This window comes from Trichechus manatus, unplaced genomic scaffold, assembly GCF_000243295.1.
Source record: "Trichechus manatus latirostris isolate Lorelei unplaced genomic scaffold, TriManLat1.0 scaffold00287, whole genome shotgun sequence".
NCBI lineage: Eukaryota > Metazoa > Chordata > Mammalia > Sirenia > Trichechidae > Trichechus > Trichechus manatus.
This window is the reverse complement of record NW_004444223.1, coordinates 1,430,574-1,443,909: the sequence shown is the minus strand read 5'-3', so window position 1 is coordinate 1,443,909 and position 13,336 is coordinate 1,430,574. Positions and strand designations below refer to the sequence as shown.

Sequence of the window (13,336 nt, the reverse complement as noted above, 5' to 3'; positions counted from 1 at the left end):
TATTAAGAATATTTAGTAAAATTCAGTCTCTTTAAACAACATCCATAGTTTAGTGTTTATCACTCTAAAATTATTATGCAATTTTATAATCTTCTATGTGTCTAGAGAAAATTAGTTATTAACAGTAGGATAAAAGGACATTTGGTAATTTCTCAGACTTTGTGGCTTTATCAGATTTATTAAATAATCTATGACTACTTATGTAATGGATCTTTAGTGTTCTTTTGATGTATTTCTTAACTGTTTCACTTTCTAATGTAGAGCCAGATTATCTAAATATTTTCTGATACTAACTGTAATGAATCTCTGGCCCCCAAATTTAAAATATTCTCTATTTCTAATGAGAAATCCATATCTATCTATCTATCTATCTATCTATTACCTGTCTAGTCTAATTTATTTATTTGTTTTATCCAACAGAGAACTACACCCAAATGGACTCCCTCCTTCATATACGATTATATTATTGTTCAGACTTCTTCCTGAAACCCCTAATGACCCTTTTGCAATTTGGCAAATCACAGACAGAGACCACAAACCACAAGTTGGAGTGATTGTGGATCGTAAGGATTTTTATCTTACTTTAAGGCACATGCATACATACTTTTAGTTATGTTCTTCCCTTTTCAAGGACCTTCTGAATTTATTTAGATATGTGCTTTTACGCCTAAACTTTTCAAAATATGGCATATCAATAAGTATTCTATTTTTTCTAACTGAAATTACTTATTTTTTATAACTCTCCCAAGCAATAATTATTTGCTAATACTTTCAATAAAACTATACTATGCATATGATTTAGTAACCATTTTATGTTCACTACAGCTTCTAGCAAGACATTATCATTCTTTAACAAGGATACAAGAGGCGAGGTGCAAACTATAACATTTGACACAGATGAAGTGAAGACATTATTTTATGGAAGTTTCCATAAGGTAAAAACATAAGATTACCTGACTCTTTCTAGAAAAAAGAATATTACTTAAAAATTAAAATTAATTTCTTTTATTATTTATTAAAATGTCATGTTAAATTGTCGAACCATAGCTATATCTTTTAAAATCTTACTTTAGATAATTTGATTAAATTAAAGAAGAAAATGTAAAATAAAAGCATAATTCTGCCAATCAAGAGATAACTACTATTAACATTTTGATATATTTTCAATGCTTATATTGTACACCTATTGTTTTCCACCTAGTATTTTATAGTGGACCTTTATGTCATTCAGTTTCAAAGACTTTTTTTAGTGAGTTGTTTTTTAATTTAGAAAACACACTATTCTTTTTTTTATATTTTAAATTTTATAGAGCACAGTAACCTTTTTCTGCTTGCTTGTTTATTGGAAAGTTACAAAAATACCAGTGATGTGTAGAATAAACATATTTAACAGTTTAAAAGTTATCAATATTTACTAAAACAATTAAGATAAATGTTAATGAGATTAGCCTTTATATGAACATATTTTTTAATTTTCTATGTATCTTATTAAAAATTGTAAGATGCATTTTTAGGGGATTATCTATTCTTGGTGATCATAATTAATATTTTATATGTCAACATCCAGAAGAGGATAGTAGACTTTCTTTCAGGTTTCAAAAGGATGATTAGTTGGTAAATACAAATACTGAAGTTGGAAGCATTGGAAATGACAAAAAAAAGTCTAGGTTAGGCAGGGACATTTTTTGGTACTTCTTCATCCATCCATTGGATTTAAATTAACAGGAATAACACTTGTTATTTAGACAAATGGTCTAAAATTTCTCTAATATGGCATTCAGAACGATTAGCCTCCATACATAAAAGATGAATATTTCCAGTTCAGTCTTACCCTCACACGGAAACTGAAGAACCATGAGCAGATTTAGCAGGATTTCTTTTTTTTTTTTCCATTGTTCTTTATTCCACTGTGTGTATGTACCGTAATTTGTTTATCCATTCATCTGTTGATGGGCACTTAGGTTGTTTCCATTTTTTTGCTATTGTGAATAATACTGCAATGAACATGGGTGTGCATATATCTATTTGTGTGACAGCTCTTATTTTTCTGGGCTATATTCTTAGGAGTGGGATTGCTGGACCGTATGGTATTTCTATTTCTAGCTTTTTTTTTTTTGTACTTGAGGTGAAGGCTTACAGAACAAATAGTTTCTCATGAAACAGTAGTACACGTATTGTTTTATGACATTGGTTAACAACCCCACAACATGTCAACCCTCTAACTTCTCAACCTTTTTTTTTGGTGAAAATACATATAGCCAAAGATACACCATTTCAAAAATTTCTACATGCACAGTTCAGTGACATTGACTACGCTCTTTTAGCAGGATTTCTTGCTGCTTCTGCTCCTGAGGAATCTTGGTTTCTTTCCAGAATGTTTTTCTTATTCATGAAACAGATTCTTAATAAGGATGCCCAGGGACTCTTTTCATGACCTCAGAGAGGCTTCATTGTGCACATTAGTGAGAACCAAAAATAAAATGAAGGAAAAAAAGATATCTGAATACAATAGTATATATACTTAATAATTTACAGACTTTCTTGGTGAAGTACAGTAAAATAAATGCCTCACCGGGAAAGCAAATTTTAGTTTGGCAAATGTTATTGGCTTCAACTGCTCCTTATCTGATAAGAGATGTTGGATCTGGAAAAGTTCTCATGAACTTTTATGGTTCATTGATAGACCTATTGAACTTACATTGGAGTATCTTGTTGAGAAGGACTATTTTACTTTTCCTTTCATACCCACTGAGGATATTGAGAATCTAATCATCTACTAATCAACTGATAACCATTTAGTAATTTCCAATTTTTATGGAATGTTTAGTTTATTTGAGTCTGGAAAGTCAGTATTTTGCAGAAGTCTGTAGTGACATCATTAGTTTTTATTGTATTTATTTCTGAAAGGACACAAAAATCAGATTAGAATTTTATTTGTGTCCAGTAAGCATAACAGATATCTCAAATTAGGAGACTTAATAAAGATTTTTTTTTCCCCTGCTATGTCTTCTGTTTTTCATCATATTTTTTCTATGGCTTTTAAAATTTACTTTCCGCATTCCTTCCTGATTCAGATACCCGTTCTTATTACAATCAAGATGATAATAATAATAATTTTTTTATATTCTCTTCTTCATGCCATTTACCTTTCGGAGAGGTATTTGTGTTCTTAGGGTTTATGTGGTGGGGCTCTGGTGGTGTAGTGCGTAAGAACTCAGCTGCTAACCAAAAGGTCAGCAGTTCAAATTCACCAGTCGCTCCTTGGAAACCCTATGGGGTGGTTCTACTCTGTCCTGTAGGGTTGCTTGCTATGAGTAGGAATTGACTGGTCAGGCCACGTCAGGCTTTATGTAATCCCTCTTCTCTGTCCTTTTCTTCCCACACACTCTCTTTTCTCTCCCCAAATTCTCTACCTTCCTTTATCATATTTTTTGTTACTCCTCCCCTTCTTCATTATGCTCTTTCCCTCCTCTACTCCCCTACCCCATTCTTTTAACCCATTCCCATTTAATCCATCAATTCAAATACCATATTCAATCACTATCAGCTGTTTACATTCTTTACTGATCCAAGGATTCAAGCACTCTTCTTTCAGTTCCATCTAATTCCTAAACTGAATTACTTCAGTCCTTGGGATGAGAATAAATAGTACTCTGATAGCAGAAAGTTAGTGACAATGATGAGAAGGGGGCTCTTAGAAGAGAGGGAGTAGGTTAAAAAAGCTTAAGGAGGGAATAGCAGACATTTATCACTTCATGTGGCTTCTCTTATAGGTTTTTTTTTTTTTGTGTGTGTGTGTCTCTTCCATTGTAACAGATGACATAGGTTCAGATGAGAAATTTATAATAAAGGGAGCAAGTGGAATAGGTGAAAAATAAAGTTTTATGGAATGGCAGAGCCTGGGAAGGAGATGAATGACAAGAGAGTCGTTACTTGGTTCTACTGGTCTATGACCAACAATGTTTGGCAGTTAGGAAATAGGTTGGTTACACTAAATACTTGGGACAATGGTACAGCTGGAGAGCCCATTCTGAAATGTCATTTTCTATATATTTAAAATGCAATAAGACACATTGAAGAAATTGTTGAAAAATATGTTTTTAGGATGTACAGCTTCATGGTTTGCACACAACAAGTGTATCTGGAATAATTTTGACACAAATTAAAACAGTTTTGATTTCGAAATAATTTTCCTGGATACTATAGTCTTTCAAATACTTCGTGAATGTTTGCTTCTGTGATTGTTTATATAAGTATCAACAAATAAGTTTTAGTTCTTATTAGATAAAAATATTCTGGGAGTACTTGTATGTTGTTCTACTTGAATTTAATATTACATGATTGCCCTGGGGAGATTTAAAATTTCTTTATTTTTTCATAAGTTGAATAGCATTTTAAAATAAAAGCAATATATAATTCATATTTACCGCTTACAGATGCACTAGGAGCCCTGGTGGTGAAGTATTAAGAGCTATGGCTGCTAACCAAAAGGTTGGCAGTTCGAATCCACCAGTCACTCTTTGGAAACCCTACGGGGCAGTTCAACTCTGTCCTATCGGGCGGCTATGAATCAGAATCGACTCGATGGCAATAGGTTTGGTTTTTTGGTTATAGATGCACTAATGTTTTGGTGGTAATCCCATGTAGGAAAAATATTTACTGTTTAAAAAATCTCTAGCAGTTATCCTTATGCTTATTGACTCAGCGCATTTAAGGGAATCTTTGTTCCTTTTAAATTGGAGCCAAATTTTTTAAAGTGATCATCAAGTGCTTACTTGAGCATTTTTTGCCGTGATAAGTGGAAACTATGAGCATAACTATAAACTCAAGGATTACCCACAGCCATTCTTCACATTGTTGAAATACAAATGTTTTATTAATTATCTGTACTAACAGATTTCTTAAGATTCTGAATGTCTTCAGTATCAGACAAAAATAAATCAACAGAAACTTCTTTCCTTAAAAGGAAATTGAATCCTGAATTCTATTGATTTCCAGGGTTGAATCTCTGCAGAAGACATGTGCTAGTTCTTTACTGTGTTAAGTATTTTATATGGTGTGCAAGTTCTTTTTGGCTGAGACTGGGAAATAATTAACTAAAAATTTGCAAATTCAGCAAAGTCAGCAGAAGACATTCAAGGCTTTTTTGCACTGAGTATAATAATATATAAATGATTTAATAACCTCTATTTGAATAGTTCTTTATAGTTTACATCATTTCATGCATACATCCTTTCTGGTCATCTCAGTAAGAGTACAAAGTGGAGAAATAAGAAATTATGCATGTGTATGTGGATGAAGGAAATGGAGACCCAGAGAGGCCAAGTGGCTTGTCTCACTTCATATTGTTAATAAATGACATCATTGACATTGTAACCTGTCTTTTGGATTTTTAGTCCAAGACTCTTGATTTGGGATGAGAATGGCTTAAAAAACACATTTCTTTATCTGTGATCTAAGGTGTGCAGAAGGCAGCCTTTTTTTTTTTTTGTAGAAACTTTATAATGGAAACAAATTATCTCTTTTAGATTCATATCGTAGTGACCTCAAAGAGTGTTAAGCTTCACATTGACTGCTATGAAATTATAGAAAAAGACATCAAGGAAGCTGGAAATATCACAACTGATGGTTATGAAATTCTTGGAAAACTGCTTAAAGGGGAGAGGAAATCAGCCACAGTATGTAACACATTTTCACTTTTCTTGATACCTTGAGTTAAGATTGAATGGTATTTTCTAAGTAACTCAGTGAGTTTTTAATTGTCAAGTTTCTTGGTCCAATTGAAGCATTAGAAAAGTTACAATGAGAAAACATACTACTGACAACATAATAATGTGGTTTACTACTAGAAACAAAATAAGATGTCAAGGCACCAGAGACATGTAGCCATCCTGCAACAGGGTCAAATTGGAGAGCTCAGCACAAACGGTTGCCAAGATAACCAGTGAAGTCTAAAATAACTCCTCTATTATCTTTTATTCTACAAAGATAATAACTGTTAGTACAACTTTGTGCAATTAGGACATTAAGTGTTTGTGGACACTAGCTGTGTCATTAGAGGCTGTGTTTCCTCAGAGAGGAGTCTCCCGCTTGTCTATCTCAGAAAGATCAGTGTAGCAGGGCAGCTGACTGCAGTCCTCACACCCACATTTCTACCGGCTTAAGTTTGAGGTGGGAGCACGCCTACCCTGTTTACAGTGCGGTTTTCTAATGAAATTTTAAATCTAAACTCTTCACCATACCAGGCTAATTTAGTCCATATTAAATGTAAACCAATAAACATATTGTTTTAAAAGCAAAGCTAACCCTTATGTAACGTTAATTTTTTGGCTTTTATTGTTTTTTAAAAATGGCATTATTTATTTAATTTCATTTTCTTCCAAGGAAAGGATTCCCTTTTCCTAGATTCAAAAGTGAAACTTTTATTCTATAGTAGAGAAATAATTAGAGAAAATTTAATATAGCTGTGATTAAAACCCAGGCTTTTTGTTGAATATTGGATTTGATGCCTAAATAGTATGATTATATCAGATTTTTAAAAAGAATGACTAAACAACCTTTTGCTTTATTATTAAAAGAGCTTTATTTTTAAACTATAGAAAGATAAACAGTGTCTTAGTTTGCTATTGTTATGTAACAAATACCACAAGTGGGTGTCTTTAAAGAGCGGAAATTTATTTTCTCACAGTTCTGGAGGCTAAAAGTCCAAATCACAGTCTTGGCCATGTGAATTCCTTCTGTGGGCTTCTCTCCTAATTTCTAGTGACTGCTGGCAATCCATGGTGTTCTTTTGCTTATAGATGATCTTCACATGGTGCCTGCCTTACCCCTGTGTGTGTTTCTGGGTCTGTTCTGCTCTTTTTATAAGACACCACTTATAAGTGAAGGTTTAACACCTACCCTACTCTGGTATGATCTCATTAATATAACAAAAGAAAACCCCTGTTTTGAAGCAGGGTAGTTTTTACAGGAAGCCCTGGTAGCACAGTGGTTAAGTGTTTGGCTGATAACTAAAAGGTCAGCAGTTCAAATCCACCAGCTGCTCCTTAGAAACCCTATAGGCAGTTCTACTTTGTCCTATAGGGTTGCTTTGAGTTGGAATCGACTCAATGGCAATGGGTTTGGTTTGGTCTGGAATTTTTACAGGTACAGGGATTAGGACTTCAACACTTATTTTTAGGGGATATAATTCAATCCATAGCAGATGGTATATGCCATATTTAAATAGTTAAGCTGAAAGCCATCAGAAAAGTTAGCAGTCAACCCTAGGAAAGAATTGTTGAAAAGAAGAATGTTAATTTTAGAATAAGGACCGCTGGTGGCACAATAGTTAAGTTCTGGGCTGCTAACTGAAAGGTTGGTGTTTCGAATACATCCAGCAACTCTGCGAGAGAAAGACCTGGTGATCTGTTTCCATAAAGATAACAGCCTAGAAAAACCTATGGGGCAGTTCTACTCTGTCACATGGGGCCATTATGAGTAGAAATAGACTCGTCTGCACCTAACAACAACAATTTTAGAATAAGTGAGAAATGGTTTCTTTAATGTTACTTTTCTACAAGGGTGAACTCTTCGAAGTTGATATAAATATGTGTAGTTTTCAAGTTCATTTATATAAAAAAATTAAAGTTGTCTTAAAAAAAATAAACTCACTGAAACGCTTTATTTTAGCCAAGGAAGTGAATCAGCAGTGGGAATTTCATATGTGCATTTTGCTTGATCATCTTTCTCTTAGGCATAGGTTTTTAAGTTCTTGTCTTATGAAGTAAGAATTACATTGCTATTAGGGTTTGCACCCTTGAGAAAATCTGTGTGAGAAGTTGGCAAAGGTTAATATGAGGAAAATTTAATATAAAATGTTTTTCATGCATCTTTAGCTGATGTTGCTGTTGGTTGTTTGCAGTTCCAAATCCAGAATTTTGACATTGTCTGCAGCCCGGTGTGGACCAGTAGAGACAGATGCTGTGATATTCCCTCTAGGGTAAGTAAAATGGAATGGAATTCTGTCATTGTTTAATTAGTCCCCAGGAGTAAACTCTTGTGAGGCGATGGTCTGGGAGAGGAAGTAGCACTCAGCAGCTGCATCTCCAGGATGGAGCTAAGGGACACACAATATGTGTGTTCTCATCACTACCACAGCTCATACCAGTGTCTCTGTGACCTCTCATTCACAAACTGGGAATGCACAAGACCAAATCTGGAAATTCTTCCAAAGAGTCAGGGTGGTCACTCATAGTCGAAAATGTCCTGCTGAGTCAGTGTATTTGATAAACCCTCATACTGCAAAGTCCTCCTACTGCTTGTGACATATCAACATTTTACAGAATAAACCATCACTTCTCTGGATATATACTGTTTTTTAAACGGTAGAAATAACCATATTTCTATTTGAGATGATGGCTTTCCCCCAGAGAGTCTGTGTGGGTGGTAATACTTAGCAATTTGAAACCTAGCGATGGCTTTGAAGCTTCTGGAAAGAAAAAAACTACATACATCCACAGGATGTCTGTATACTGTTTACCAAAAGGAAAAAATCAAACCTGTTGCTGTCGAGTTGATTCTGACTCATAGCGACCCTACAAGACAGAGTAGAATTGCATAGGGTTTCCAAGGCTGTAATCTTTATAGGAGAAGAATGCCACATCTTCCTCCTGAGGAGCAGCTGGTGGGTTTAAACTGCAGACCTTTCGGTTAGCAGCCAAGTGCTTAACCACTGTACCACCAGGGCTCCTTGTACATTATTTAATCGGCCAGTATTTATTGAGCACCTATCACAAACAAGGGAGGTCCCTAGGTGACACAAATGGTTGGCATTTCGAACCTACCCAGTGGTAACAGGAAAGAAAGGCCTGGCAAGGGGGATAGAGAGTAATGGTGGGCACCCTGACCCTAAGTGATAAAGTGAGATAAGCAGGGGCCTGAATGAAGTGAGGGAGTCAACAATGTGGATGACTGGAAGAAGGGCATTCCAGCCACAGGGAGCTGTAAATGTAAGCCCTAAGGCAAGAGTATGCTCTAAATACTTGAGAAATAGAAGTAGATCAGTGGGGCTGTAGCAGAGTAAAAGCCAAGGGTGAATGTGGTAGGTAATGAGATGAGGAGGGAGGTGGTATGCTGGTCTGCAGATCATGGAGGGCCTTGTAGGCCATAGAATGGATCTTAGATTTTATTCTGAATGAAATGAGAGTTGAATCTGAGATACACAGGGTGTCTCTAATACTGGATTAGAGAAAACTGGAAATTACCAGTGGTCTTGTAAACATTTCTTTGTCATGTGAGGCTTCCTAATGTAAAACATAAAACAGAGGCATAAAGGAACAAAGTAAGTTTGAACATAAGACTACTTGTAATGATAACTAGAAATTATTTCTTCAAGTTGGGAAACAGATTTTTTTTGTGTATATAAGATATGTGAAGGTGGGAGATGGAAAGTGATTTTCCCCCTAAATTCATATGTAAATATTCTTTTTAAATTTCAGAGAGATGAGGCAAAATGTCCTGCTCTTCCAAATGCTTGCACATGTACACAGGACAGTGTTGGACCTCCGGGACCACCCGGCCCTGCAGTAAGGAAACTGACATAGTCCCTCTAGGTTTTCTTTAAAATCTTTGGGGTTACCATCCTTTTGCCAGTATGGAGTCCATAAAATGCTTCTAGTAATCCATGCCTTCTAGGACAGAGCGAGCTAATTTGCAGACCATTTTTGTAGTGTGTTCAGAGATCTGAAATGGAATAAATCAAGAAGAAAATTTTACTTGGTATTCAAACACCTTTCTCCAGTCACAAAGAGATGATGTTATCAGCTAATCTTTGAGAGCTTTTCTGTTAAAGATGTAGACCTAGATTTCCATCTGCACTTACATGATTTTGAAAATTCCTTACATCTCCTGAAAGCTTCTGGTAAGTATGTTATGGAGCCACAGTTGAGAGGCTGACCCATGAAGGCTTGTTTAGAACCTAAGACATGTGCACCTTATGTAGCAGACATATCTTTAGAATAACAGATAAAGAGGGTAATTTTACATATGTAATGGTGTCATAAAACCCGAGTAAAATATTGAATTTTGTAATGATTTGAGTGTAAGACCTGGTCTATTCATGGAGTGAGAGGGGCCAAGATAAAGCAAGGCAAAACATTACATCTTGCAGTGGCAGACCTCATTGATCAATGTGGAATCCCTTGACTGGTCAATCCGACACCTGACCTGGGCCAGTTTTGCTGAATGGCAGTGTGAGCACAAAGCCCCATTGGTCTCTTCTAAGAAAATGGGTAATTGACAGAGCAGCAGCTTGGGGGATTCTCAAAACACCAAATTTTAGTTTACGTGGGTCATAACAAAAATGCAAATTGATTTTAGGTTAACTACAAACCAACTCCTTATACACAGAAGGCAAATGTCACTAGAATGACCATCATTTATTTTTTATTCACTGTGACTTATCTGACTCAAACTTGTAATCATAAAATTCTACTACAGCTGTAACTTGGATGGTTTTGAAAAGCAGGGATTTTTTTCCTCTAGTTGTGAGGTAACATTATTGGATATCACTGTCATATGTATTTTCTCTGTTCAGTGGTCTCTGATTTCCTGTTACCTAAGTACACGTTCTGAGGTTGTGAGAGATTACGACACTCTTCTTTTTTGCATATTGTTTTCCCTGAACGATACAAACCACTTAGTTCCAAAGCAGATTTCTCTCTTTACTGTATTCAAGTAATCTTTGTGTTTTCCAATAAACCTCAAATTTGGTTAAAAAATTGCTAACAATAAGTAAAGCTCATAATGTAAAAATCAGACACTTAAAATGCACCAAGTTTTTGAGAGTCTCTTTTCCTACATATTTACATAACTGAAATATTTACTTCAAAAATTTGCATGCAGCTATAGAAATATTGATTGTCAGGAGAATGTACTGCTTTTATGTATCAACATCTTCCCTTATGTTCACACTAAAATGTGCTCTTCCTACATATTTTAGGGAGGACCTGGTGCCAAAGGTCCCAGAGGTGAAAGAGGTATCAGTGGGGCAATTGTAAGTACACTTTAGAGTGCATTTAAATTTTCATCTCTATGCTGAAGTCTAGTTCAAATTTCCACCAAGAGGGTATGTGACCTTGTGCAAGTTAGTTCAAGTTTAGTGTGCCTTGGGTAAAATAATTACTTCTTTTCTTGTCTTTGGATGTCAAAATGATGGATTAGACCAGCCAGAGAAAGTAATACATACACTGCATCTCACAGCTGTAGGAATTACACATGGAACACCTGCAGAAGAAACTAGAGGGTTCAGCCAGAACGTGGGAGAGTGGAGGCAGTAACCTAGCTGTCGATCGGCAGACCCCACAGGCAGTAGCGCCCTGATAGAGAGCTGTTGCTGTTTGGGAACATTTCTTCAGCCCCTTTATTCACCTGCCTCAGAGACAGAGCTGAGCAGTCATGCATGCGTTCATTTAGGGGGTCACCAGCCCCTTCTGCCAGTTCCGCAGTGGTCTTCAATAAAACAACCCAAGCTTCTTGGAGAAATATTTTATGAAGATAATGTGTAGTTTTTGTCATAATATCACTAATAAGAAGCTAACCCAGTTAGTAGAGGGTGAGGCTGGGATGTTAACCCAGGTCTGTATGACTCTAAATTTGTGAACTTTCCACCAAGATATACTGCAAAGAAGCTTCAGCATAGAGCACCCCCTCAGTGGATGTCTGTTCTTTCCTTGCTTGATTTATGTATACTTCAGTCACAGAAATAATCCCGAGTCTAACAGAAATCAGGACTAGCTTAAAATAAATCAAATCCAATGAAATTCGAGCTTTGATCTATATTTAATATATTCTGCTTCTTTTAAAAATCTGCTTCTAATAGGACTTTTATGGAAATTTAAGTGCTTTTTGGGAATTTGTTGCACTTTCCAATTGTTCTTTTAGTGAGTAGTAAAGGGAAGAAAGGAATTGTATTAATAGATACTTTTATAGATGTCTAGATTTCTAAAAATGTTCACAAAGATGATATGGTTGATGTCTTAGACTTATGAAGATAAGTTACTGAATGGGTGTTAGCACTAGAAAAGCGTCACATTTATTTTGTGGTTATCTTGCCCTTGTGCATTTTTAGGGGCCCCCTGGTCCTCGTGGAGATACAGGTCCTCCAGGCCCCCAAGGTCCTCCAGGTCCTCAGGGACCCAATGGACTCTCTATTCCGGGCGAGCAAGTAAGTACAAAGGCGTTTTGTATTAAATGATGATGGTTAATTGAGTTTAACTCAAACATTGTCCACTATATTTTGCCGAACTCAAATGTTTTCTTAGAGAACTCAACAAGGTTAGTCATTGAAATGACTTCCTATTATGATAATTTCATATATATAAATAGTATATGTAATAATATATAACTCAGAGAAGCACTGTATAGAAAAATTACTGCCACTTAATTGACCTATTTTAATTTTTTTTATTGTACTTCAGATGAAGGTTTACAGAACAAATAGTTTCTCATTAAACAGTCAGTACACATATTGTTTTATGACATTGGTTAACAGCCCCACAACATGTCAACACTCTCCCTTCTCGAACCTAGAGGACCCTTTTTTTGGTGAAAATATACATAGCCAAAGATGCACAATTTCAAAAGTTTCTACATGTACAATTCAGTGACATCGATTACATTCTTCCTGTTGTGCTGCTATTCTCACTATCCTTTTCCAAATTTCCATCACCATTATCTTCAACTCATTGCCCCTAGGATTCCCATCAAAACTTGAGTTGCTGTTGTCAATTTGATCTCGCATAGATAATTTTTTTTTTTGAACCTTACATGAAGGTTTGCAGAACAAATAGTTACCAATTAAACAGCACACATATTGCCCTATGACAATGGTTAACAACCCCACGACAAGTCAACACTGTCCCTTCTCAACCTTGGGTTCCCTATCACCAGCCTTCCTGTCCCCTCCTGCCTTCTAGTCCTTGTCCCTAGACTGCTGTGCCTTATTAGTCCTGTTTTGTTTTATGAGACTGTCCAATCCCAGGCTGAATGGTGAACTTCGGGAGTGACTTCACCACTGAGCTAAAAGGGGGCCTGGGGGCCATACTCTCAGGGTTTCTCCGGTCTGTCAGGCCAGTAAATCTGGTCTTTTTTTTGTGAGTTAGAATTTTGTTCTACATCCTTTTCAGGCTCTGTTCAGGAACCTATTGTGATCTGGGTCAGAGCAGTCAGTGGTGGTAGCCGGGCACCATCTAGCTGTACTGGACTCAGTCTGGTAGAGGCCGTGGTAGCTGTGGTCCATTAGTCCTTTGGACTAATCTTTTCCTTGTATCTTGTTCTCTTCATTCTCCCTTGCTCT

General features: G+C 36.0%; 1 protein-coding gene across 1 annotated transcript in view; it reads left to right on the top strand.

The window, feature by feature from the left end:
- COL12A1 (collagen type XII alpha 1 chain) overlaps positions 1-13,336 on the top strand; it is a 129,647-nt gene that overhangs the window by 97,136 nt on the left and 19,175 nt on the right. Inside the window, exons 50-56 of the mRNA XM_004390153.1 lie at positions 421-563; positions 826-935; positions 5,529-5,678; positions 7,904-7,981; positions 9,480-9,566; positions 10,982-11,035; positions 12,110-12,205. Of these exons, the coding sequence (XP_004390210.1) occupies positions 421-563; positions 826-935; positions 5,529-5,678; positions 7,904-7,981; positions 9,480-9,566; positions 10,982-11,035; positions 12,110-12,205 (718 nt within the window). The remainder of the gene's footprint in view (positions 1-420; positions 564-825; positions 936-5,528; positions 5,679-7,903; positions 7,982-9,479; positions 9,567-10,981; positions 11,036-12,109; positions 12,206-13,336) is intronic.